Source organism: Erinaceus europaeus, chromosome 2 (assembly GCF_950295315.1).
Source record: "Erinaceus europaeus chromosome 2, mEriEur2.1, whole genome shotgun sequence".
NCBI classification, from domain to species: Eukaryota; Metazoa; Chordata; class Mammalia; order Eulipotyphla; family Erinaceidae; genus Erinaceus; species Erinaceus europaeus.
The window spans coordinates 181,321,640-181,348,444 of record NC_080163.1 but is presented as its reverse complement, the minus strand read 5'-3'; the positions used below and the strand labels follow the sequence as shown (position 1 = coordinate 181,348,444).

The 26,805-nt window shown below is 45.4% G+C and overlaps 2 protein-coding genes across 4 annotated transcripts in view; both read right to left on the bottom strand.

Moving 5' to 3' along the window:
- TDRD12 (tudor domain containing 12) overlaps window positions 1-16,213 on the bottom strand; it is an 81,436-nt gene extending 65,223 nt beyond the window's left edge. Inside the window, exons 1-4 of one of the 2 annotated variants that reach the window (XM_060185670.1) lie at window positions 15,996-16,213; window positions 6,733-6,891; window positions 4,260-4,396; window positions 3,387-3,506 (exon numbers count right to left, since the gene is read on the bottom strand). In XM_060185670.1, coding sequence (XP_060041653.1) covers window positions 3,387-3,506; window positions 4,260-4,396; window positions 6,733-6,891; window positions 15,996-16,019 — 440 coding nt within the window. In that variant the 5' untranslated portion in view covers window positions 16,020-16,213. The remainder of the gene's footprint in view (window positions 1-3,386; window positions 3,507-4,259; window positions 4,397-6,732; window positions 6,892-15,995) is intronic. The other variant, XM_007539503.2, reaches the window with a different exon arrangement.
- A 573-nt stretch (window positions 16,214-16,786) lies between these two features.
- On the bottom strand, window positions 16,787-26,003 carry NUDT19 (nudix hydrolase 19). Of its 2 annotated transcripts, none has more exons than XM_060185669.1 (3): window positions 24,785-26,003; window positions 19,935-20,076; window positions 16,787-17,982 (listed from the first exon to the last, which is right to left on the bottom strand). In XM_060185669.1, the coding sequence occupies exons 1-3, from the start codon at window positions 25,466-25,468 to the stop codon at window positions 17,777-17,779; spliced, it is 1,032 nt and encodes a 343-aa protein (XP_060041652.1). In that variant the 5' UTR covers window positions 25,469-26,003; the 3' UTR covers window positions 16,787-17,776. The 2 variants fall into 2 exon arrangements, with proteins under 2 accessions (XP_060041652.1, XP_060041651.1); XM_060185668.1 differs by having other exon boundaries at window positions 19,935-20,142; window positions 24,785-25,996.
- Between the last annotated feature and the right edge of the window lie 802 nt (window positions 26,004-26,805).

The following is a 26,805-nucleotide window of genomic DNA, read 5'->3' as shown; positions in this document are numbered from 1 at the left end:
ATGAGGAGTCTGCCTGCCCACGTTCTGGAGTGCAATGCCTTGTGGTACCCTCTCACCACTGCTCCTGCACCAATGAGACGTGCTGTACCTGGTGTCCCATCTGGACGTTCCTAAGTGACCCATGCCTACCACTACAGCACTGCCTGTCCCAACAGCACCATCCCCAGACAAGTGGAACATATCTGTCTCCCCAGAACACAAGGAGCAGGGATCCTGAGAGTGGTATGTTCAGCACCGGCTGCCACAAACTTGTGGCTTGAACCAACGTTCTTAAGAGTAATCTTGGAAAGCCAGTCACAATTATTTCACAGTATTCCTCACTCTACTGACCCTCTTTGATCATCACCTCCCACTTTTCTCTGTCATCTTGCCATTCCAATGTGTGATACAGATTTGCAATGAGAAATAACAGAGCTGCAGAGGTAACTATTTGGTAGGGCACCTGCCTTGCCAAGTGCACACCCAAGGTTCAAGTCTCAGACTCGAACATGAGAAGCACTACGGCATCAGAGGAAGCTCCATTACTGCGGTGTCTGTCCCTCTCCCTCTGAATGAAAGAACAGCACCGGGAGATGAAATTGTGCATGTCTGAGGCCCTGACTCCACCTAAGTATGTAGTCTTCAACCCTATTTTGGCACAAAACTCTCAAAACCAATAGAACTCCCTATACGGAGAAAAGGATAAGGATGTCTTTTGCTAATGACGTGGTGCCTGGGAAGTACCAATTGATAGTTTGGCTCCTGAAGGAGTCAACCATGTGATTAAAGGTTTGGAATACTACCCCTTGACCTACAGGGTGAGGAGAAAGACTGGAGCTTGACACCACAGTTAACATTATCATATCACCAATAGTTAACAATATCATTTGTAAACGGTAGTGAAGATTCCATGAAAGCCTCAAAAAGAAAGGGGTTAAGAGAGATATGGGTTAAGTCAATATATGGAGATCTAGGGATTGAAGCACTGTACAAAAGGTTATGGGAGTTCTTCACCCTTTCTTCACACCTTGCCTTCTCTCTCTCCCTCTTATCTTAAAAAAAAAAAATTCATTGAAAGCAGTAGAAACAAAAACACAACATTGTAGCAAAGCCTTGGTGGCAGAAAAAAAATTCACTGACTTTACTATCATCACTGACTTTACTTTTGTCATCACCAAAGTTTCACTGATCCAGGCCAAAATTTTCAGGCAGAGATAAGGAGAGACATATACACAGAGACAGAAAAACACCACAGCGCGGATGCTTCCCCCAGTGTAGTGGGAGCTGGATTCAAACCTGAGTCACTCACATGACACCCTGTACAGGCGAGCTATCTTCATGGCCTGATTTATTACTTTTTATGTGCTCAGAGCACTGCTCAGCTCGGGCATGTGGTGATGCAGGGATAGAATCTCCAAGTCCTGTATTCTTTTTTTTTTTTTGTATTTTTATTTACCAACTAACCAATTCTATACGACTATACCATCCAATCAGACTTTGGGGGAATGAGATAGGGGACTGAAAGGAGAACCCCATAAGAGACCCCTGTCTGGAGGGAAATGATACAACTCGCTTCTGGCCACCACCCACACTGGAAGTATAATACTTTGTAATTTATTTTATTATTCTCTTAATAGCATTTATAATGAATCAAATATTTGAAAACATCTGCTGACCTCTCAGGACACCTTTTCCTGTTTTTCAGTTGGCCCTCTAGGAGGTCACTATTTACTTCTGTGCTTTAGTTACACGGTTTTCTGTGACCAAGTCCTGTATTCTAATGTGCTGAGCTATCTCTGTGACCCCCTGCTTTTTGAGTTGTTTTTTTTTTTTTTAACTATTTTGTGGTGGAGCAGGGACTCAGCAGGCAGGGCACTGGACTTGCATATTGAAGGTACCAGGTTCATACCCTGCACCACATGAGGTGTTCTCCCTTCCTTGAAATGCTACCTATGTACAGGCTTTGTTTTCTTTTTTAACCAGAGCACTGCTCAGCACTGGCTCATGGTGGTACTTGGGGACTGAGCCTGCAACTTCTAAGCCTTAGGCATGGGAGCCTGTCTGCATAACTCGCCCTACACAAGTTTCCAAGTAGACCACAGAAGGATCTGTCATTGATCAGGTAATAATAAAATGCCCCGATAAGGGAGGAGAGGGAGGAAAGAAAACTACTCAAACTTCCATTTTTCCTTCCTTGTGACTTCTGGTCCCCACTCCATCAATATCTTTTGCTTAAAAATGATCTGTCATAGTTAGTTAAAAAGAAAGGGGGAAATGTTGGTATGCGTCTAATTCTGCTTTTAAAACCCCTTCTGTTTTGATCATCATGTTAAGTTCCCCTGCACTGCTTGACGCTGTGGTCTGTTTACATAATCATTGTTGTTTGAGACCCGCACTGGTTTGATCCCCACTGGCTCTTTTTCCACTCCACCCCCTCCCCTAGTCACAGCCTGTTTTCCACTGTTTAATCCCCACTGGTTTGCGCATTTTTCTCCTTCTCCCCACCCCCATCCTATGTACTTTCTCTTCCTGACACTTCTGCCTCAGGAGATATAAAGGACAGGATTTTCTAATGAATGGAGATTAGAGAGATTGCACTGCATTCTCGCTCATCAATGAAGATTGAACTGCGTTCCAGCTCAGCCATGAGTCCCTGGTCGTCTGTCTCCCGTTTGTGAAGCTAGCCAGGCATCTGGCACCTGAACAGGGACCGGCATATGGTACACCCACGTGGGACCTAACCCACCCATCCCCCAGATATCAGAATCGCTGTGCCTGGGAAATTTCACTGTGTGGATTCTGAATCTGTTGAACACCTGGATATTTTTTTAAAAGCACTCAAGACCCCAGTCATTAATTTTGATAAGGAGAAAGGGGCCATCAAGATATCTCACTTAGGAGAGTACCTGCTTTGCCATGCATGTGACCTGGGCTTCGGCCCCCACTGAACTAGGGAACGCTCTGGTGCTGTATCTATCCATCTCTGTCTCTTTTTACCTGGAAATGTCATCCTGCAGCAGAAAAAGGGAGGAGTGGGCACAAAAAAAGTATTATTCTAACCTCCCTCAGTCTTTGGAGATGTTACTATGGAAGAAATTCAGCTCTGTGCTCAGGTTTTACATATACTCGAAGACACCTCCTGGTAGAGTCTGTCTCTTCTGTCTGCCCACCCCCAGCCCACTGGGGGTGCAACTATCACTTGCTATCACTCTCACTCTCTCCTCAGTTCCTTCCTATTTCTACTTGTTCTGCTAGAAGGTGTGGGGGGGAGAAGAAGGAGGAATCTTCTAAGTATAGAGAACTTTGAAACTGCTAAACACTTTGGAGAAGACCTGATTTAACAAGGAGCATATACTCTACTTAAGACTTATACTAATGATTCAACATACATTATAAGCTGCACTTACACAATTTCAGCACTGTCTTCACAGAAGTCAATGTGTAATGTCAAAGGTTTTGTGCAGTACAGTCTGAATTTTTTCGCTCTGTAGGGAAGCTGCATAAAATTCTCGACTGCAACTCGAATGCTTAACAATGAAATAGAAATAGTTTCAATATAAAGAAAAATCACATGTAACATTTCATTACAATATAATAGTGGGGGCTGTGCGGTAGTGCAGTGGGGTAAGCACACATGGCATGAAGCACAAGGACTAGCATAAGGATCTGGGTTTGAGCCCCCAACTTCCTACCTGCAGAAGGGTCGCTTCACAGGTGGTGAAGCAGCTCTGCAGGAGGTATCTATCTTTCTCTCCCCCCCCCCCCCCCCCCCCGTCTTCCCTTCCTCTCTTGATTTCTCTCTGTCCACAAGGACCTAGTCTGCAGCAGGGATGTTTCATGAGAGGTCAAGCAAAGCTACAGGTGCCTCTTCTTTTTTATCTGTCTATATCCCCTACGCTATCAAAAATAAAAATAGGAAGAAGGGGAGGTGGGGGATGGCCACTGGGAGCACTGGATCTGTAGTGCCAGCACTGAGCCTCAGCAATAATCATAACCCTGGTGGCAATTAAAACTAGTGTTTGTAGGGTCAGGGAGATAGTATAATAATCATTCAAAATAATCTTTCATGCCCGAGGCACAAAGGTCTAGATTCAACTCCTGGTTCTGCCATAAACCAGAGCTAAGCTATGGAGACACACACACACACACACACACACACACACACACACACACACGCAGGAAAAGATAGGGTGCACACATGTGTCTGTGGGGAGGATGGTGGTGGTGAAAATGTCTAATGATTCTCCCTTTAAAGAGCATAAGGCAAAATATATACATACTTTTTAGATTTTACTGGAATGTACTTGGCAAAATCCACAAGAAAACATTCTGCCAGGTAATGGTCTGCTGAAGATACGAGTGACTTAATAACAGCCCTGCACCAACACTTCAGTTCCTGACAATAAACCACACAAACCTAGAAAGTAAAAAAGAAAAAAAGAAAGAAAACTCCAGTGTTAAAAACCTCTGATTATACAGAGAACTAAAAGGTATTCTAGAAAGAATCCTAACGTACATTCTACTTCCCAGTTAATTCATATAGCTAATTCATACAATCAACTTTAAAATTGTGGAATACTAGGACTTTTAGTAGCAAACATGGGACAATGGAGGCACCAAGTAGATCAGAGGAGCCGGGGAGGTGGCTACGCAATGTATCATGCCTTGGGTTTAATCCTCAGCACCATCTTAAAACATCAAAGAAAACTCCATGGATGATATGTGCAAGGTAAACAAACAAACAAAAATACCACTTTATAAGTTTAAATGAAAAGAGTTAACGTGGGCAGTGGTGATCAATGGATGGTGAAATAGCACCTGAAAAGTTGGTGAGTGGTTATGCAAAATGATTCTCATGCCTGAACCTCCAAGATCCACACTTCATGGCTCTGCTCCACCATAAGCCAGAACTGAGCAGTGCTCTGGTGGGGGGGTGGAGGTGGAGAGAGGGGGAAACCCTGATGGGCAGTAACACAAAAAAGGAGTGTCAGGAAGTAACCACAAAAATCCCCAGGTCAGTCTTTTTTCTTTTCTTTTTATTGCCTCCAGGGTATTTGCTGGAGTTCACTGCCCACACTACAAATCCACTGCTCCTGGAGGCCATTTTCTCCATTTTGTTGTTGTTATTGTTATTGTTGTTTTTGATGTTTTTATTGGATAGGACAGAGAGAAATGGAGAGAGGAGGAGAAGACAGAGAGGGGGAGAGAAAGATAGACACCTGCAGACCTGCTTCACCACTTGTGAAAACGACCCCCATGCAGGTGGGGGGCCATGGGCTCAAACCAGGATCCTTATGCTTCACAACATGTACACTTAACCCACTGAGCTACCACCCAGCTCCCATAAAGTATTTTAAAAAGATGATGAAACAGTTCCAAGGATCAAATGTATCACAGACACTAAAGTTATGTACTGTCAAGGCCAGGAAGTAGTACACCCAGTAAAGCATACATGTTACCATGAACAAAGTCCAAGGTTCAAGTCACCAGTCCCCTATTGTAGGAAGGAAGCTTCAAGAGCAATAAAACTGTACTGCCGATGTCTTTCTTTTTTTTTTTTTTTGATTTATTTCTTTATTGGGGAATTAATGTTTTACATTCAACAGTACATACAACAGTTTGTACATGCATAACATTTCCCAGCTTTCCATATAACAATACAACCCCCACTAGGTCCTCTGTCATCCTTCTTGGATCTGTATTCTCCCCACCCCCCCAGCCCAGAGTCTTTTACTTTGGTGCAATACGCCAGTTCAGGTTCTACTTGTGTTTTCTTTCCTGATCTTGTTTTTCAACTTCCGCCTGAGACCACTGATGTTTTTCTTTCCCTTTCCCTCTTTATAACCAACTTCCCTTTCTATTTCTGTTTGTCAGAAGGAAGGGAAAGAGGAAGGAAGGGGGGAGGGAAAGGAAGAAAAGCATAGCTAGCTGCCAGACTCATCATGAGCCCCAGGGTTATCCCTAGTGGCAAGAAATACATATAATACATTATTGTGGGAATTGGGTGGTAGCACAGCGGGTTAAGCGCAGGTGGTACAAAGTGCAAGGACCAGCATAAGGATACTGGTAGGAGCCCATGGCTCCCCACCTGCAGGGGAGGCTCCCCAACTGCAGTGGAGTCACTTCACTGGCAGTGAATCAGGTCTGCAGGTGTCTGTCTTTCTCTCCCCGTCTTCCCTTTCTCTCTCCATTTCTCTCTGTCCTATCCAACAACGACAACAATAAAACAACAAAGGCAACCAAAGGGAATAAATATAAAAACTTTAAAAAAAAGTAGTTGTATACTAATGTTGCTATAAATAAGAGTAGATCTTATATATTCTCCATACAAAAAGTAGTGATTATGTGAGGTAATGTTAGGCAACCACGTGATGGAGTGACTGTGCAATGAGTGTGTATTAATCAATGCCTAAACTTACACACTATTTTGTCATTATCTCAATAAAGTAGAAAAAAAACCCTCCAAAGGGCTGGAAGATATTTCATCCACTGGAGTGAGCACTTTAGCATGTGCAAAGACAAAGACTGGAGTGCCCCTGCCGCATGGAAGCAACTGCAGGGAAAACTGTACAAGCAGTACAATAGGGCTGTGGTGTCTCTCCCTGTCTCTTCAGTCCCTCTCTACCATTATGTCTCTAACCCTCGTAAAAACAAAACTTACTCATTTTGATCATGTCAGTTACTAAAAATTATCTACCTTTTTAGTATTATTTCAAGATAGAATGCTTAAAGCACACTCACTCAAATACATACCTGGCCTTCTTCCAACATTAATGGTTTTATCTCTATATCTTGACACATACTATTATAGAAGTCATTCATGGCACTATTGAGTTTTCGATAGTCAATTTCATGATCTAAGAAGGAATTAGATCCTTTTATAATAACCCAGAAGCAACCTGGATCTTCAACCTGTGAAAGTGTAAAGAGACAAGACAATACATTTTTAAAGAACAGACCACAAAATAATGACTCAGCATAACAGTAACATTTCAAGATTAAGTGATTTAACAAACTGACAACACTTCTATCTTAAACAATAAGACTAAAGATTAGGGGGCCAGGTGGTGGTGCACCTGGTTACACACACACACACACACACACACACACACACACACACACACACACACCGCGAAAGGATGTGGGTTCAAGGCCCCTAGAAAGGATGTGGGTTCAAGGCCCCTAGTTCCCCACCTTCAGGGGGAAAGCTTTACAAGTGGTGAAGCAGGGCTGCAGGTGTCTCCCTAACTCCCCCTTCCCTCTCAATTTCTCTCTCTATCCAATAAGTAAAATAAAATTTTTAAAAAATAGAAAAAAAGTAAAATTAAAAAAATAACTAAAGTAAGACTGGTTACATAGTACAGTGGCGATGCAGAAAGACCCTCCTGTCTGAGGCCTCTAAGGTTGCAGCTTCAAAGCCCAGTTCCACCAAAAGCCAGACTGGGTTGGTTTGAATGGCTGCTCTGGGGAAAAAAAACACCCTTTGGGGCAGGGCAGTGATGCATCCAGGTAAGCATACACATTATATGCACAAGGACTCTGGTTCAAGCCCTTGCTCCCCACCTGCAGGGGTGGAGGGAATCTTCATGAGCAGCGAAGCAGATATCTATATCTATCTCCACTTTTCCCCTCTCAATTTACCTCTATTCTATCGAACAAAATAAAAACGAAAAAAAGGCCACCAGGAATGATGGGTTCAACATAAAGGCACTGAGCCACAGCAATAATTAATGGGGGGGGGGGGAGGAAGGAGGGAAGGAAAAGAAAAGAGAAGACTTCCTTGGGCCAATCAATGACTTTACCAATGCTTCTTGGAACTAGGCTGGGGGTCTGGATCAATTTGAAGAAGCCTAGGTCTGCGAACCAGAACGTATGGTTTGGAGAGCTGGGCAGTAGCGCAGCGGGTTAAGCACATGTGGTGCGAAGCACAAAGACCAGCATAAGGATCCCGGTTTGAGCCCCCAGCTCCCCACCTGCAGGGGAGTTGCTTCACAGGCGGTGAAGCAGGTCTGCAGGTGTCTATCTTTCTCTCCTCCTCTGTCTTCCCCTCCTCTCTCCATTTCTCTCTGTCCTATCCAACAACAATGACATCAAAAACAACAACAACTACAACAAACAAGGGCAACAAAAGGGAAAATAAATATTAAAAAAAGAATGTATGGTTTGTTTCAGCCAATGCCTAACACAGGCTCTTGATCTCTCTCAGAACATGTACTAAAAAAAGAAGCTATAGTGGTCCAGGAAGTGGCACAATGATAAAGCTGTGGACTCTCAAGCATGAGGTCCTGAGTTCGATCCCCGGCAGCACATGTGTCAGAGTGATGTCTGGTTCTTTCTCTCTCCTCCTATCTTTCTCATAAATAAAATCTTTAAAAAAAAAAAAAGACAGCTATAAACTCTTCAAGCCCCTTTGAAACGTATCTGTTTCTACTGCTATAAATACTCGGGAATAAATCTTTTTAATTTTTTACTTTTATTTATCTATTATTGGATAGACACAGAGAAACTGAGAGGAGGGAGAGAGGGAAAGAAACAGACAGTCACCTGCCACTCTGCTTCACCACTCATGAAGCTTTTCCCCTGCAGGTGGGGACCAGGGGCTTAAACCTGGGTCCTTGTGCACTGTAATATGTGCACTACCCAATGTAAAGCATACAACAAGCTAGCAGGCATAGCTGTCCTAGTCACATTTATACCATGAAATCCTTTGAAATTTCTCACTAAAGCCTCCCCTCTTTTTTCTTCCTTCAGTTTCCCTTACAATGCCCAGTCCTGGGCCCCAAGAAATGAGGTCCCAAATTCCATGCCCAGCAACACATGGGCCAGAGTTATGCTTTGGTTTCCTCTTTCTTATTAGTAAATAAATAAGTCTAAAACAAAAAACAGTCATCAACTGGGAAGATAATAAGTACATAAATTATGCAACAGACTTTTTAAATATTTATTTATTCCCTTTTGTTGCCCTTGTTGTTTTATTGTTGTAGTTATTATTGTTGTTACTGACGTCATCATTATTGGATAGGATGGAGAGAGGAGGGGAAGACAGAGAGGGGGAGAGAAAGACAGACACCTGCAGACCTGCTTCACTGCCTGTAAAGCAACCCCCCTACAGGTGGAGAGCCGGGGGCTCGAACCAGAATCCTTAAACTGGTCCTTGCACTTTGCATCACCTGCACTTAACCCGCTGCACTACCGCCCGACTCCCCAGACTTTTATTTTTATGCCTCAGGTTCAAAGGCCCCAGATCCAATTCTTGGTACCACAAGTCAAAAGTGGGCAGTGCACCGGTCACAGAAAGAGGAGAAAATGCCCAGTCACCTCTGCACAAACTGCAATGAAGCTCAGCTCCCTCCTCCACAGCCAGCAGTTAATGAATAAAATCTGCTCTCCCCACTTTATTATATAGTTTTACTCAACTTTGACATCTGCCACAGGAAGCTTAATAAGTACCTCAGGACCTCCATAGAAACCCTTGAAGTGTAGTGTCTGACAGACCATGTTGCAGGACAAAAAAATGTTCTTCCAACAAGCACAAAACCAAACAAAGTGTGAACCGTACCTCTCCAAGAACACACAGGGCAGCCTGCGACTGTGGCCACGCTGCAAGACAACACATTCACCATAGCCTCGCCATCCAGCACAACACAAACAAGCACTAGAAATATGACTGGGTGCGGGAGGGGGCAGGTGGTGGTGCAGCTGATTGGTTGAGTGCACATGCTATAATGCACAAGGACCCAGGTTCAAGCCCCCCCACCCCAACCCACCCCCGGCTCCCACATGCAGGGAGGAAGTGTTATAAAAGTGGTGAAGCAGTGCTGCAGGTGTCTCTCTCCCTACTCCCGTCTCAAATTTCTCCGTCTCTACTGAAATAAACTATTTAAAAAAAAAAAGGAAGAAAGACAGGAAGAAAGAAAGAAAGAAGAATGGAAGGAAGGAAGGAGGAAAGAAAAAGAAAGAAAAGAAAAGAAAAAAAAAAGACGAAGTGAAAATGTGACACAGTGGTCCAGGAGGTGGCGCAGTGATAAAGCTTTGGACTCTCAAGCATGAGGTCCTGAGTTCAGTCCCAGGCAGCACATGTACCAGAGTGATGTCTGGTTCTCTCTCTTTCCTCCTATCTTCTCAACAATAAATTAATTTAAAAAAGAAAAAAAAAGAAAATGTGACACATAACCAAGAGAAAAAAGTCAATAGAAAGTGAACCAGGGAATCGGACAGTAGCACAGTGGGTTAAGCGCACGTGGCGCAAAGCACAAGGACTGGCATAAGGATGCCGGTTAGAGCCCCCCGGCTCCCCACCTGCAGGGAAGTCACTTCACAGATCTGCAGGTGTCTATCTTTCTCTCCTGTACTCCCTTCCTCTCTCCATTTCTCTCTTTCCTATCCAACAACAACGACATCAATAACAACTACAGAAACAAAAAAAAAAAATTTTAAAAAGACAATGGCAACAAAAGGGAAAATAAATATATTTTTTTAAAAAAAGTGAATGGGGGGGCTGGGTGGTAGTGCAGCAGGTTAAGTGTACATGGCGCAAAGCTCAAGGACCGGCATAAGGATCCCTGTTTAAGCCCCCGGCTCCCCACCTACAGGGGAGGTCCCTTCGCACGCGGTAAGCAGGTCTGCAGGTGTCTTTCTCTCATCTTCGATGTCTTCCCCTCCTCTCCATTTCTCTCTGTCCTATCCAACAACAGCTATAACAACAATAACAATAAAAAACACAAAAAGGGCAATAAAATGGGTAAGAAAAATAGCCTCCAGTAGCAGTGGATTCGTAATGCAGGCACCAAGCCCCAGCGATAACCCTGGAGGCAAAAAAAAATAAATAAGAAATAAAGTGAACCAGGGGCCAGGTGGGGACACCTGGATAGCACATATTACAGTGCACAAGGACCCAGGTTCAAGCCACTTGCAGGGTTAAAGCTTTGTGAGTGGTGAAGCAAGGCTGCGGGTGTCTCTCATCTCTCTCACTATCTCTTCCTACCCTCTCAATTTCTGAGTCTCTATCCAATAAATAAAGATAATAAAAAAAAAAAGTGAACCAAAGATTGCCCCTAGATATTAGGATGAGCAAGTAAGGACTTAGAAGCAGCAGTCAGAATTATGTTCAAGAACTTAAGGATGAGGAGTTGTTGTTTTTTTTTTTTTTTTTAATAGAGACAGTTGAGAGGGAAGGGGAATATAGAAAGGGAGAGAGAGGGAGTTGGGCTGTAGTGCAGCGGGCTAAGCGCAGGTGGCGCAAAGCACAAGGACCGGCATAAGGATCCCAGTTCAAACCCCGGCTCCCCACCTGCAGGGGAGTCACTTCACAGGCGGTGAAGCAGGTCTGCAGGTGTCTATCTTTCTCTCCTCCTCTCTGTCTTCCCCTCCCTCTCTCCATTTCTCTCTGTCCTATCCAACAACAACAATAATAATAATAACTACAACAATAAAACAACAAGGGCAACAAAAGGGAATAAATAAATAAAATAAATATAAAAAAAAAAAAAGAAAAAGAAAGGGAGAGAGAGGTATCTTCAGTGTTATTTCACCCTCACGAAGCTCTCCCTCTTAGGTGGGGACCAGGGGCTTGAATCTGGGTTCTTACACGTGGTAACAAGTACACTCTACCAGGTGTACCACCTGACCACTTGTGTTATTAAAAAAAAAATCTCACATAAGAAATGGAAGGAGGTTGGCAGGGGTAGACAGCATAATGGTTAAGCAAAGCGACTCTAATGCCTGAAGCTCCAAGGTTCCAGGTTCAAGTCCCCCACACCACCATAAACCAGAGCTGATCAGTGCTCTAGTTAAGTAAAATAAAAAAGACATCAGTGACATTTAAAGAAGAAGAAAAAGAAAGGAAAAGAGAGAGAGAGAAACAAAGAAAGAAAGGGCTATCTCACCTGGCCAGCACACCTACTTTACCATGCACATGACCCAAGTTCAAATCTGACCTACATCACACTGGAGGAAGAAAATGGGGGGAAAGAAAACCACTCCCTGGGAATACAAACTAGTGCGGTCCCTTTGGAAGACTAAATGCAGAGTTCTTAAATAAAAATGAAGTTATCTTATGATCCAGCAATATCACTCATAGGTATTTATCCAAAGAACATGCAAACACTAATTTGAAGAGATATATTTGGCCCCTGTTTATAGCTGCACTATTCACAACAGTCAGAGCAGAAGCAAACTAAATGCCCATCAACAGACTGGATAAGAAAGTGTGGGGGGGTGATGAAGAACCCGATTAAGCACACATATTACCATGAGCAAGTACCCAGGTTCAAGCCCCAGCTCCCAACCTGTAAGGGGTATGCTTCATGAGTGGTGCTGGCAGGTCTGCAGTCTATCTTTCTCTGCCCCTACTTATCTATCTCCTCATCCCTCTTAATTTCTCTCTGTCCTGTCAGATAAGAAGAGAGAGAGAGTGAAAATGACCACCAGGAGTGGTGGATCCATAGTGTAGGCACCTAGCCCCAGTAATAACCCTGGGAGCGAGGGGGAAAAAAAAGTTACAGAATATATATACTCCATGGAATACTAGTCTGCCATCAAAACAAAACTATATTGTGTCCTTTGGGACAAAACAGATGGAACTGGAGGTGATTATGCTTAGTGAAATAAGTATAGATCAGAGAAGCAGCAAACTTTTTTAGACATTGTAAAAACTCTGTTATTTTTGGGAGGTGGAAGGGTAGGGGTATAGAGCTTTGGATGAGGTGTGATGTGGAACTAGACCCTGTAATCTCACAATCTTGTGATGCACTATTAATCACAAAGTTTTTTTAAAAATGAGAAGAAAAAAAGTGGTGCAGGAGGTGACACAGTGGATGAGGCATTGGACTCTCAAGCATGAGGTCCTGAGTTCAATCCCCAGCAGCACATGTACTAGACTGATGTCTGGGTCTTCCTCTCCTCCTATCTTTCTAATAAATAATATATTTTTTAAAAAATGGTGTTAGGGGAGTCGGGCTGTAGAGCAGAGGGTTAAGCGCAGGTGGCGCAAAGCACAAGGACCGGCATAAGGATCCCGGTTTGAGCCCCGGCTCCCCACCTGCAGGGGAGTTGCTTCACAGGCGGTGAAGCAGGTCTGCAGGTGTCTATCTTTCTCTCCTTCCTCCTCTCAGTCTTCCCCTCCTCTCTCCATTTCTCTCTGTCCTATCCAACAACAACAATAATAACTACAACAATAAAACAACAAGGGCAACAAAGGGAATAAATAAATATTTTTTTAAATGGTGTTAGATAAAAATGAAGAAAAAAAAAGAAAACGTCTTCCTAATCCCACTAGAAAAACAGGTTGAATGACAACAAACACTAGACCACAAAGGACAGAAGAACAAATAAGCTGATTAAAAGATCACACCATTTATCATCAGGGATATGCAAATTCAAACCAGACGAGATGTCAGTAAATACCATAAATACCTACCAGAATGACTAAATTCATTAAACTGACAACATCAAGTGCTGGTGCAGATGTAACAATTAGAATTAATATGTTCGCTGTCGGGCTCCTGCAAGAATTGGTAAAGTCATGGGACCCTTGGAATATGCCTAAAATGGGCCTCCGAGCTTTTTCCAAAAATGGAGACCTCAAATCTCATCTGCTATATTCTTAGCTTTAGGTTCCTGATTATTAAACCATTTGTTCTGCTTTATATCCTAATGCTTTTCAGCTACCAAGTTGCAGATGCTACCATGAGGTCAACCTGACTTCCCTGGGGACCCCAGGGATGTCAGGTTGACCTCATGGTAGCATCTGCAACTGAATATGTCCTGGAGCCCCGCTTCCCCAGAGCCCTGTCTCACCAGGGAGAGAGAGGCAGGCTGGGAGTATGGATCGACCTGTCAACGCCAATGTTCATCGGGGAAGCAGTTACAGAAGCCAGACCTTCCACCTTCTGCATCCCACAATGACCCTGGGTCCATGCTCCCAGAGGGATAAAGAATAGGAAAGCTATCAGGGGAGGGGAGGGGATATGGAGTTCTGGTGGTGGGAATTGTGTGAAGTTGTATCCCTCTTACCCTACGGACTTGTCAATCGTTATTAAATCAAAAAAATAATAATTACTAATACATGCTCAGAGGAAAGGGAACTGCAGTTATTTTGGAAAACGGTTATAATCTACGTCTGTTACATAAGAATTTGTGTTCACACAAAGTCATACACAAAATTTGTAGCAGTTTAATTTATAAATTAAATCTCCAAAGCCTAGGAACTAAAATGGCCTTCAACTGGTAATTCTATAACCAAATTGTCATTTCTCTGTATAGTGGGAAACTGACGGCTAAAAAGAAACTACACAGAACAGAGATAAGTCTCAAACACATTTTATTAAATCAAAGAAGTCAGACTATAGTGTGGTTCCATATACACAATTCCATTTTTACGACTACAAAAGACAAAATTAATAGGGCTGGGGGTGGGTGGGCGCAGACATGACCAGGTACAGGATCCGAGTCCCTGCTCCTCCACCCCACTTCAGGAATAAAGCTTCATGAGCTGTGAGGCAAGTCTGCAGGTGTCTTTCTCTCTCCCCCTCCTCTCTCAATTTCTCTGTTCCATCCAATAAAGTATAAAGAGAAAAAGGGGGGAAAAAATAGCCACTGGGACTAGTGGATTCATAGTACAGGCACTGTAGCCCAGTGATAGCCCTTGTGGCAATAAAAAAAAATGAAATAAAATCACACTGAGTTGAGAAATTGCATTTAGGTGGTAATGAAGCAGACATTTAAGAGTGAGGCTGTGAGGTCCCAGGCTTAATTCCCAGCAACTCCATCAGCCAGAGCTGAGCAAGGGGCTATGCCTGAGGCTCTGAAGTTTCAGGTTCACTCCCCTGCACCACCATGAGTCAGAATAGAGCAGCTTTCTGGTGCCTCTCCCTATCATTAAGTATATATATTTAAATATTTATATTACATATACGTTTAAAATTCTGCAAGTTTAAAGTGTGATTTTCCTGGGGGCCAGGTGGTGGCGCACACAGTTAAGCACACAGATCACAGTGCTGAAGGGCCTAGGTTCGAGTCCCTGGTCTCCACCTGCAGGGGGGCAGTTTTCACGAGTGGTGAAGCAGGGCTGCAGCGGTCTCTCACCCTCCCTATCCGCCCCCTCCCTTCTCAATTCCTGTCTCTGCCCAGCAGTAAAATAAAAGTATTTCAAAAGATTACGGGGGTGGGGGGGGGCGGGTGGTGGTGCACCTGGCTGAGCGCACAGGCTGACAGTGTGCAAGGACCTGGGTTGGAGACCTGCAGCAGCAAAAGCTTCGCGCGTGGTGAAGCAGGGCTGCAGGTGTCTGTCTCTCTGCCTCCCTATCTACCCTTTCTGGCTGTCTCTATCCAATAAACAAAGGTAATAACAAATAAAATAATGAAACGGGCCGGGTGGTGGCGCACCTGGTTGAGCGCACATGTCACCCTATGCAAGGACCCGGGTTCGAGCCTCCGGGGCCCCCCACCTGCAGGAGGAAAAGCTCCGCGAAATTGTGAAGCAGGGCTGCCGGTGTCTGTCTCTATCCCGCGCCCCCTTGTCTACTTCTGGCCAATAAAGATAACTAAAATAATAATAATAATAGAAGAAATGAGATGAAGTGTCATCTTTATTTGGTTTTCCCCAAGTGTTTTTCCGCAGATGTAGGTGCCCATCCCGATCCCATCAGTAAATCGCTTCCTCCAGGCAACATCCGGGACCATGGCCTCGGGTTCGGGGAGCCCCGCCTCCCGCCTCCCGCCTCCCCGGGGGCCGTGCCCGAGTGGGGGAGGGGCGCCCCGACTGCCGACGGGTGGGGGTGGGGGGTCACGAGGGTCCGCGAGGGAGCGGGGTCCGGAAGTGCGGCACGGAGCAGAGGCCGCCAGGATGGCTTGTGTGGGGAGCGACCCCGGAGGACCCTGAGGGGGGAGCGGGTGGCAGCTCGCACCCCCCCTCCGTTTCCGGTCGGTGAAAGAAACCCCAGGCAGGAAGGACCCCCCACCCCCGCCACACACTCACAACCACTTGAGGGCGAAGTTCGGGGAAGCACAGCGCTCACCTTCAGCACCTGCACCTCCAGCATCTTCCCGCCCCGGGCCGATGCACTAGGTGGGGAAGCCAAAACGGAGTCGCTGCCAGCGCCGGCTTCCGTGGGGCTGCCCGCCGCCTCGCCACTCGACGTCCGCGGCCCCCGCAGGTGCCGCGCTCCGACTTCTGAGTCTCGGTCGTCGCAGCGGCAGCCGCAACCTCGAGGAGCCCAGACACCACGCGGCCGGCGCGCTAACTGCCGTGTCAACGGCACCACGCACAGCGTCGCGCTACGGAGGGGCGGGGCCTGTGCGAGGGGCGGGGCTACGACGACACGCCCCCCTCCCTGCCCGTCCCCCTCCCAGCACCACCTCTGCTGGCCCGGGTCTCCAAGGGCCTAAGTGCAGTGGGGACTGGCAAGATCAGTGTTCACCTATAGTCACTTTCAGCTGTCACATTCTATTTTCTGTAAGAAAGACGACTATGACCATGACCAAAAGGCAGTATAGGACAGCTTTTGTAGGTTCAGAAGCCACGTGGAATGCTGAAATTAACTGATTATCAAAATGTACATACTGGAATCATTTACTGAAGGAAATAGACTTTAGACCAGAATATCTCACCCTTGGAGGGTTATTCTGTGGTGGTGTTAAGTCCTGTGCGTTGTAGGATATTTAACTGCATCCCTGTTGTCTCCCCACTAGGTGGCGGTAGCAACTGACACTTTGCAGGCAACCAAAAATGTATGACACTGCTCAAGTGTCCCCTGGAGGACAAAAGTGTCCCAAAGTTGTAAATCTAGACACATTCTTCTCATCCGGATTAAATAATAACACATAAGCTTTATTTGGCAATACCTCTAGTTTGTAGGTAAGAAAGCTGAGACATTTCATGAAACGTGAAATACGTAATACACAAAGTGCAAAATGTAATCAAACACAGTAAATAGGTTTTAAGTATCTTAACCATTTCCTATGTTTTATCAATAAACATTACCTCTCTTTAAGTAGTAAAAAGTTGCCCATATTTAAAATACAGGAAATAAGCATCTCTAATTAAGTACCATTAAATGGTAAACATAGCCCTGCAACCTCTCAATACTTACTAACTAGTATTTCACGCTGTAGAGATAATTCTGGCTTCTGTTACAGCTCCACATTTACTTTAAGTATTAACAAACACATTTCCAGTTTGGTAAGACAAACAACATTTTGGCTTCTTTTTTTTTTTTTTTTTTTACCAGAGCATTGATCAGCTCTGGCTTATAGTACAGGATATTGAACATGAAACTTTGGAGCTTCAGGCATGAGGATCTCTTTGCAAAACCATTATGCTATCTACCCCTGCCAACAATTTGACTTTAAACAGAATTTATCTTAGTCAAGCTAAAGATAAAGCAAGAAAAGGGTGTTGCCACTTGAATGTTGTCCAGTCTACTGTACTCCATCTAATCAAAATGAACTTCTGCAGAAAGTCCAAGAAATTCCTAAGCACATTTCAGGAAAATGCTAGCTCCCCCTATAGTTAAAAGAAAACGACAACAGAATTATCTGGCTTAAACTAGTGAGGTAAAAAATAAATAAACAGTACAGCTGTGGGAACCCTTGTGAATTTGTTCTCTCATTCTGGCAACAAGATCATACAGACTTTATACTTATGGAATACTCTGTAGTTTAAAATGAAAAAAAGCAAGAGAACTCCATGGAACACTTGACTTTCGTCTCAACTTTTACAGAGAAAGATTACCTTAAGTCCTAAGGTAATTTTTCTCCCGAGGGCCATGCTAAGTAGGCCATTTGGGAAAGTGCTATTCTACAGATGGCTCTTACCTACTACATAGCTTTTAGGGTAGACATGTTTATACTTGGCCTCAACAGTCACATATATACTATAGAGATGCTGATCGTGAATCACTAGTCGGTGAAACTTCTTTCCTTCTTTCATGAGTTCTTCAATCTTTTTTTCAGTGGACATAGAATGTTCTAAAAACTTTGCGTCTTCTAAGTACAGCTCATCTCCTGAAATATATTTTAATTCCATAGTGTTAGAAAATATTCCAACATTAGTATTTTTTATTTTTTTAATTAATTTATTATCCCTTTTGTTGCCCTTGTGTTTTTTTTATTGTTGTTGTCAGTATTATTATTGTTATTGTTATTAATGTTGGATAGGATAGAGAGAAATGGAGAGAGGAGGGGAAGACAGAGAGGGGGAGAGAAAGATAGACACCTGCAGACCTGCTTCACCACTTGTGAAGCGACTCCCTTGCAGGTGGGGAACCAGGGGCTCGAACGAGGCTCGAACCAGGCTCCTTACACTGGTCCTTGCATTTTGCGCCACGTGCACTTAACCTGCTGTGCTACCGCCTGACTCCCTACATTAGTATTTTTTTTCTAACTATTTCACAAATCTGAGTTTTTAAATTATCCTAACTTTATGAATTTACCTCAATTTCTTTTGTGTGTTGTTGTTGTTTCTTTGTACAAGAGCACTGCTCAATTCTAGTTTGTGGTGGTGCTAGAGAGTGAACTTGGAACATCTGAGCCTCAGACATGAAGTTCTGTTGTGAAACCGTCTCTCCTGCTCTCTCATTTTTTTTTGAATGTTTATTTATTTGATAGAGAAATAGAGAAAATGAGAAGGAATGGGGGTATAAAGAGAGAGATGGGCATTGACAACACTGATTTACCATTTGTGAAGCTTCCCTCTGCAGTTGGAGACCAGAGGCTTAAACCTGGGTCCTTGTGGGTGGTATCACGTACACTTTTCCATGTGTCACTGCTGTCCCCCACCCCCATTTTTATATCACCCTAGCTTACTCCAGTGAAGAACATTCTTTGGGCTCATAAACATTTATAACTGGTGGGGCCAGCAGATGGTGGACCTGGTTGAGCACACGTTACAATTATTTATTTATTCTTTATTTATTCCCTTTTTGCCCTTGTTTTTTATTGTTGTAGTTATTATTGTTCTTGTTATTGATGTTGTTAGATAGAACAGGGAGAAATGGGGAGAGGAGGGGAAGACAGAGGGGAAGAGAAAGATAGACACCTGCAGACCTGCTTCACTGCCTGTGAAGCGACTCCCCTGCAGGTGGGGAGCCAGGGCTTGAACTCAGATCCTTATGCCAGTCCTTGCACTTTGTGCCGCCATGTGCGCTTAACCCACTGTTCTACCAACTGACTGCCCTACTTATTATTATTACTTTTTAATGGATAGAGACAGAGAGAAATTACAAGAGGTGAGGAAGATAGAGAGAGAGAGACACCTACAGCATTGCTTTATCACTCGTGAAGCTTCCCCCTCTGCAGGTGGGGACCAGGGGCTTGAACCTGGGTCCTTGTGCGCTTTAATATCTGTGCTTAACCAGGTGCACCACCACTGGCCCCCAGAATTTCTGGTTATAATGCTACAGATATTTTATAGACTTTAACCTTATTTAGTGAATGCTGCCTTAATGTGTAAAACACAGGCTGCGACTTCTGTCTGGGCTTGACAAGACTTCCACACCACCCATTGCATTAGTGTGAACACTTATAATATTTAAGAAAGGATTAATTAACAAAACCATAGGATAGGAGGGGTACAATTCCACACAATTCCCACCACCCAATCTCCATTTCCCAACCCCTCCCTTGATAGCTTTGAACACTTTATAATAAAAGTATTGGTAGCACAGAAGATTAAGCGCACGTGGTGCAAGGACTGGTGTAAGACTCCAGGTTTGAGGCCCCAGCTCCCCACCTACAGGGGAGTCACTTCACAGGCGGTGAAAGAGGTCTGCAGGTGTCTATCTTTCTCTCCTCCTCTCTGTCTTCCCCTCCTCTCTCCATTTCTTGCTGTTCTATCCTACAACAACAACATCAATAACAACAATAATTACAACAATAAAACAACCAGGGCAACAAAAGGGAATAAATATTTTTAAAAGAATAATAAAAATAAAAGTATCAACGCCTCATTGGCTCACCTGGAAAAAGCTGGAGCATCCCGTCAGCAGTTAATAAAGTGATTGGCAGCCATCTTTCCAGTCCCTCTAATGCCCGATCCAAACAAAAGTTGTGCAAGCCAGAGAGTGAGGAAAAACCGTCAAGTCTTCTTAATTCATAGAACTGTGGGGGGGGCAACCAGATTTCTTTTGATGTGAAACGGTTAATTGCATCTGATGGAGATAACCACTGTGGGGGGGGATAAAAAGCAGGATTTACTAAAGTTTATTCCATTGACGATACAAGATTTGAGATTGTTAGGTCAGTACCTAATATGTAGATGAAAAAGGAAAATAGTTCATGCAGTGGTCTGGGAGGTGGCGCAGTGGTAAAGCTTTGGCCTCTCAAGCATGAGGTCCCAAGTTCGATCCCCGGCAGCACATGTGCCAGTGTTTCCTGGTTCTTTCTCTCTCCTCTTATCTTCCTCATTAACAAATAAATAAAATCTTTTTAAAAAAAAAAAGAAAATAGTTCATACCTCTGAGACAACATAACAAGTTGTGATGGGGCTAGGTGGTGGTGCACCTGGTTAAGCACACACCTTACCAAGCACTAGGACCTAGGTTCAAACCCCCCAGTCCTCACCTGGAGGGGGAAGCTTCACAAGTGGTGAAACAGTGCTGCAGGTCTCTCACCCCCATCACCTCTTCCCCTCTTAATTTCTTTCTCTCCTATCAAATTAATAAATTGTAAAACTTAAAAAAAAAAAAAAAAAAAAAGGAAGTCAGGCGGTAGTGCAGCAGGTTAAGCGCAGGTGGCGCAAAGTGCAAGGATTGGGTAAGGATCCAGGTTCGAGCCCCTGGCCCCCCACCTGCAGTGGCGTCGCTTCACAGGCGGTGAAGCAGGTCTGCAGGTGTCTGTCTTTCTCTCCCCCTCTCTGTCTTCCCCTCCTCTCTCCATTTCTCTCTGTCCTAACCAACAGCGACATTAATAACAACTACAATAATAACCACAACAATAAATCAATAAGGGCAATAAAAGGGGGGGGACTTTTTAAAAAATGTGGCAAGGAAAACTCCAGTTGATCCCCTTATGAACCAGTATGTATGCCAGGAGAGACCGCCATGGGTTGACCAGGGCAAGTTGGTCAGCAATAAAGGTAGAGATGATAAAATAGCAAGATGGTGTGGCCAGGTGGTAGCGCACCTGGTTTGGTTAAGTGTTCACATTACAGTGCACAAGGATGCAGGTTCAAGCCTCTAATCCCCACCTACAGGGGAAAAGCTTCACAAGTGATGAAGCAGATCTGCAGGTGTCTCTGTCTCTCCCCCTCTCTGTCTTCCCCTCCTCTCTCCATTTCTCTCTGTCCTATCCAACAATGATGACATCAGTAACAACAACAATAATAATTACAACAAAAAAAAAAAACAAGGGCAACAAAAGGGAAAATAAATAAAAGACTTTATTTAAAATAAATAAATAAAATATATTCAAAAATAAAAATATATATACCACAACAAAACACTTAAACCTCAAAAAGATCAAGTTAATTTATAAGAATTCAACTTTCCACCAGAAAGTTTTACCCTCTTGAAAATATGACAAAACCCAGTACTCAACATAATTTTTTTTTTTTTTTTTACCAGAGCACTGCTCAGCTCTGGCTTATGGTGGTTCAAGAGATTGAACTTGGGATATTGGAGCTTCAGCAATGAGAGTCTCTTGACATAACCATTATGCTATCTACCCATGCCCTAAAATATTTATTAAGGAGTAAAAAGTGTGGGGGTCGGGCGGTGGCGCAGTGAGTTAAGCACATGTGGCGCAAAGCGCAGGGACCGGAGTAAGGATCCCGGTTCGAGCCCCCGGCTCCCCACCTGCAGGGGAGTCGCTTCACAGGCGGTGAAGCAGGTCTGCAGGTGTCTATCTTTCTCTCCCCTTCTCTGTCTTCCCCTCCTCTCTCCATTTCTCTCTCTCCTATCCAACAACGAATTGCGTCAACAAGGGCAATAATAATAACCACAAGGAAGCTACAACAAGGGCAACAAAAGGGGGAAAAAAAATGGCCTCCAGGAGCGGTGGATTGATGGTGCAGGCACCGAGCCCAGCAATAACCCTGGAGGAGGAAAAAAAAAAAAAAAGTGTGTGTTTGAGGGGGAGTCAAAAAGGAAAATAAATAAATTAAAAAAAAAAAAAGAAATTATGGAATTAGTTGAAAAGGCATTTAAACTACTCTTATGTTATTTCCACTAGTACAAAGATGTAAAGGAGGGTGGGGGTAGACTGCATAATGGTTATGCAAAGAGACTCTCAAGCCTAAGGCTCTGAAGTCCCAGGTTCAATTCCCCCAAACTCCCATCACCCCCACACTACCATAAAAAAGGGCTGAGCAGTGCTCTGATAAAATAAATCAATAAATATCCAAAAATAGATAGACAGATGTAAGGGAAAACATCGTGAGAAAAGAGAAGAAAGGAAAGAAAAGGAAAGGAAAGGAAAGAAGAGTGTACATATTACCAAGAGCAAGGATACTGATCAAGCCCCCAGCCCCCACCTCCTCCCTCTCTCTCTCTCTCTCTCTCTCTCTCTGTATATATTATGAAACTGTTTCTGATATATGATAAAGTAAGTATTAGGGTGGAGGATAAATAGCATAATGGTTATGCAGAGAGACTATCTTGTCTGAGGCTCCAAAGTCCCAGGTTCAATCCCCCACACCACTATAAGCCAGAGCAGAGCAGTGCTCTGGTAAAGAAAAGAAAAAGAAAAAAAGAAAAAGAAAAAGGGAAGGGAAAAAAAAAAAAAGAAAGGCCCCTGCTGGCTGGGAGTGCACCCAGTAGAGTGCACATATCACAACTCACAAGGACCCAGGTTTAAGTCCCCAGTCCCCACCTGCAGGGAGGAAACATCATGAGCAGTGAAACAGTGTTGCAGCTGTCACTCTCATTTTCTATCTCCCCCCGCCCCTCTCAATTTCTGTCTCTATTCAAAATAAATAATAATATGGGGGTCAGGCAGTTTTTTTTTCTCTCCCTATCTTTCTCATAAATAAATTTAAAAATCTAAAAAAAAGAGAGAAAACCCCTATTTATATATACATTTATTATATATCATAATCAAATTGTCAAACATCAGTGATTAAGAGAAAATGGGGGAGTCCGGCGGTAGTGCAGCTGGTTAAGCGCACGTGGCGCAAACTGCAAGGACCAGCGGAAGGATCCCGGTTCGAGGCCCCAGCTCCCCCACCTGTAGGGGAGTCGCTTCACAAGCAGTGAAGAAGGTCTGCAGGTGTCTATCTTTCTCTCCCCCTCTGTCTTCCCATTCTCTCTCCATTTCTCTCTGTCTTATCCAACAACGATGACATCAATAATAACAATAAAACAAGGGCAACAAAAGGGAATAAATAAATATTTAAAAAGTTAAATATAAAGACACAGATCTTGAAGAGTGTAAAAATAAACTGCTGCTAATCAAAACAAAGGTAGAGTGGCTAACTGGCCATACTGGAACCATAGTCAACTTCAGATTTCAGAACAAGGACTATTCCCCAATAATCTAAAAGCTAATCCATTAATTGTTTTGTTGTTGTTTGTTTGTCTGTTTGTAAAGTTTTTTTTTTTTAATCTTTACTTATTGGATAGAAGCAGCCAGAAATCAAGAGGGAAGAGGGTGATAGAGGAGACAGAGAGAAACCTGCAGCACTGCTTCACCACTCACAGAGCTTTCCCCCTGCAGGTGGGGGCCGGGGGCTCAAACCCGCGTCCTTGCGCATTTTTTTTTAAATATTTTATTTATTTATTAACGAGAGAGATAAGAGAGAGAGAAAGAACCAGACATCGCTCTGGTACATGTGCTGCCGGGGATTGAACTCAGGACCTCATGCTTGAGACCAACGTTTTATCCACTGCTCCACCTCCCGGACCACATCCTTATCCACTGCTCCACCTCCCGGACCACATCCTTGCGCATTGTAATACATGCGCTCAACCAGGTGCGCCACCACCCGGCCCCAATCCATCAATTGGTAACAGCTCTAGACATATCAGCTGACAAAGGAGATCCAAAATACATGAAATAAAAGCTGAGAGAACTAGAGAAAGAGAAAAAAAAAAATCTAGATCAGGTGGTGGCGCTCTTGGTTGAGTGCACATGTTACAGTGCACAAGGTTGCAGGTTTGAGCCCCGGGTCCCCACCTGCAGAAGGAAAGCTTTGCAAGTGGTGAAGCAGGGCTGCAGTTGTCTCTCTTTCTCTCTCCCTCTCTATCTCCCCTAGCCTCTCGATTTCTAGCCAATAAATAAAAATTAAAAAAAAAATTTTAATCTCAGGACGCATCGAAGATTCCAGTATTCCTACTTCAGTACTCAGTGCGACAAAGCAATTAGATATAAAAGACACACTCCATCAAACACAACAGAGTAGTATTCCTTGCAGGTACAGAAAGGGACGCTGACCAAACTAGACCATTTTGTGGCCATCCAAGAAGTCTCAACACATTTGCAAAGAATGAAATCATGTAGAGCAGGGGCTCTGAAGAAACAAACTGCTGTTCAGGGTGAAATGAAGCAATGTATGCGATGTGCTTGGGACAAGGGGCTGGCGCCTGAGCGGCGTGCTGCACGCAGCCCCTGGCATGTCGGCAGTGGTCCCGCGTGCAGAAACAGATTCCAGGCTTTGAGAGCATGGAAACCAGGAAAAGCACTTTAGCAACGTGCAGGCCTGCAGGGCTGAGAGCTGGGCAAGACCCCCAGGGTTTATTGGTTGTGCAGGCTCGGAAGAGCTAACCAGCCTCAGTTGAGCTCCACCTGTCGGAAGTTCCCAGGGGGACTGGACCTTGATCCTCATTCTCCCGGTGCTCAGACGCCCACCTGGTGCAGGGGGTGGATGCCTTACCTGGCAGCCCACCACCTCCGCCAAGTCTGGGAAGCTCTGCGGCGGCTCCCGCAGGCAGCACAGGTAGAAGGAGGTGTCAAAGCGGCGGCCAGGGCGACGTAAGAAAGGCGTGAGCCAGTTGCTCCAGTCGTGCAGCGCCCAGATGTCTGGCGTGCAGTCGAGCTCCGCGCACAAGCGCAGGAAGTAGCGCGGGTCCCTGCGGACACGCGCGCGCCAGGCGGCCAATCCCGGGGGCGGCTCCAGGGCGCGGCCCAGCTCGCGCGCGGCGGGTGGGGATCCCCGGGGCCGCAGCAGCAGGACGCCGGCCTCCTCGAAAGCCTCGCGGATGGCGCAAATGCGGAAGGCCACGTCATCAGGCAGCGCCGCCGCGTCGTTCCTCGCGACGCCCAGCATCGGGAAGGCGGCGCGCGGCGGCGGCGCCGGCGCCGGGCCCAGGCCGAAGCGCGGCGGCCGGTGGTGCGGCGAGAAGAGCTGCAGCCAGTCGGTCGAGCTATCTGCCGCGTCCAGCACGCCGCCCGGGAAGACGTGCGCCCCAGGCATGAAACCTTGGTTCGAGGCGCGCTGTATGAGCAGCAGCCGGAAGCCGTCGGCGGGAGGCGGCGGTGGGGGCGGCCAGCCGGCCGCCATCACCAGCGAGGCCGCCCGCCGCCAGTTGCTGGGCGCGGGCCGCAGAGGGCCGCTCATGATCGGCTGTGGCGCGCGGCTTCCGGGGTGCAAGTGCTGGCGCGACTGGAGCTCCCGGGCACCCGCCCTAGAGGTAGGGCGCCCGAGACATTAGGTGCACCCCGCCTGCGGGTTTAACCAGCGCCTGCGGCTGCCAGTGGGCGGTGCCTGCGAGTCCTCCCTCCCGGACGGCGGCTCTCGCGGGACCAAAGTCTCGCGCCGTCGCCTGCCTGGAGCCTCATTCACGGACGCTGGAAGGAGGCGGAACCCCCAAGCAAGACGCTTTGCCAAGGAGCAGGAACGCGAAGAAGCGCTGCCACCTCTCGCCGTAAAAATGCACAGCAGGGGGACTCGGGCGGTAGCACAGCGGGTTAAGCGCACGTGGCGCAAAGCGCAAGGACCGGCCTAAGAATCCCGGTTCGAGCCCCCGGCTCCCCACCTGCAGGGGAGTCGCTTCACAGGAGGCGAAGCAGGTCTGCAGGTGGCTATCTTTCTCTCCCCCTCTTTGTCTTCCCCTCCTCTCTCCGTTTCTCTCTGTCCTATCCAACAACGACGACATCAATAAAAACCATAATTACAACAATAAAAAAATGCTCAGCAGTGTTTCATGGTGACACCTACCCCACCCAAACCCGAGAACTGGGACTTTCCTCTCATTATTATTTTTCATTTTTTTATCATTATGTAATGTGATAGGACAGAAATTGATGAGAGATGCATAGAGCAAAAAACAAAAACAAACAACTACAGCTCTGCTTCATTACTTAGGAACCAGGGTCCTGGAGCATGGTAACGTGCTGTTAGCCAGCTGGACCACTTCCTGGTCCCAGACTTTTATTGGATAGAGACAGGCAGAAATCCAGAGGGAAGGGAGTGACAGAGAAAGAAACAGAAAAACACCTGCAACACTGCTTCACCGCTCGCAAAGCTTTCCCCTTGAAGGTGGGGACTGAAGTCTCGAACCCAAGGCCTTGCACAGTGTAACGTGTGCTCATCAGGTGCGCCACGACCCGGCCACAGACTTTCCTTCTTAAACAAGGGCCTAACACCAGAGTGTGTTTCCAATAGGTGAAGAGAAGAGCCAAGTGACTGCTGTCTGGACTTTGCAGGCTCACATGAACACCACTAGCAAGAAACTAATGGGTGAATCAAAGTGCCAAATTATAGATGTTCTTTTTTATTATTATTCATTTATTATTGGAGAGATAGAAATTGAGACGGGGGGGGGAGGGGTCGGGTGGTGGCGCAGTGGGTTAAGCGCATGTGGCGCAAAGCACAGGGACCAGCATAAGGATCCCGGTTGGAGCCCCTGGCTTCCCACCTGCAGGGGAGTCGCTTCACAGGCGGTGAAGTAGGTC

Bases quoted from the DNA above. Each gene is read 5' to 3' on its own strand.
- NUDT19 (XM_060185668.1), bottom strand. From the start codon at position 25,468: ATGAGCGGCCCTCTGCGGCCCGCGCCCAGCAACTGGCGGCGGGCGGCC. The intron at 20,143-24,784 runs GTAAGGCATCCA...CCCCCCCCACAG, and splicing joins CGGAGGTGGTGGGCTGCCAG to TGGTTATCTCCATCAGATGC. The intron at 17,983-19,934 runs GTGAGCCAATGA...AATATATTTCAG, and splicing joins GATGCTCCAGCTTTTTCCAG to GAGATGAGCTGTACTTAGAA.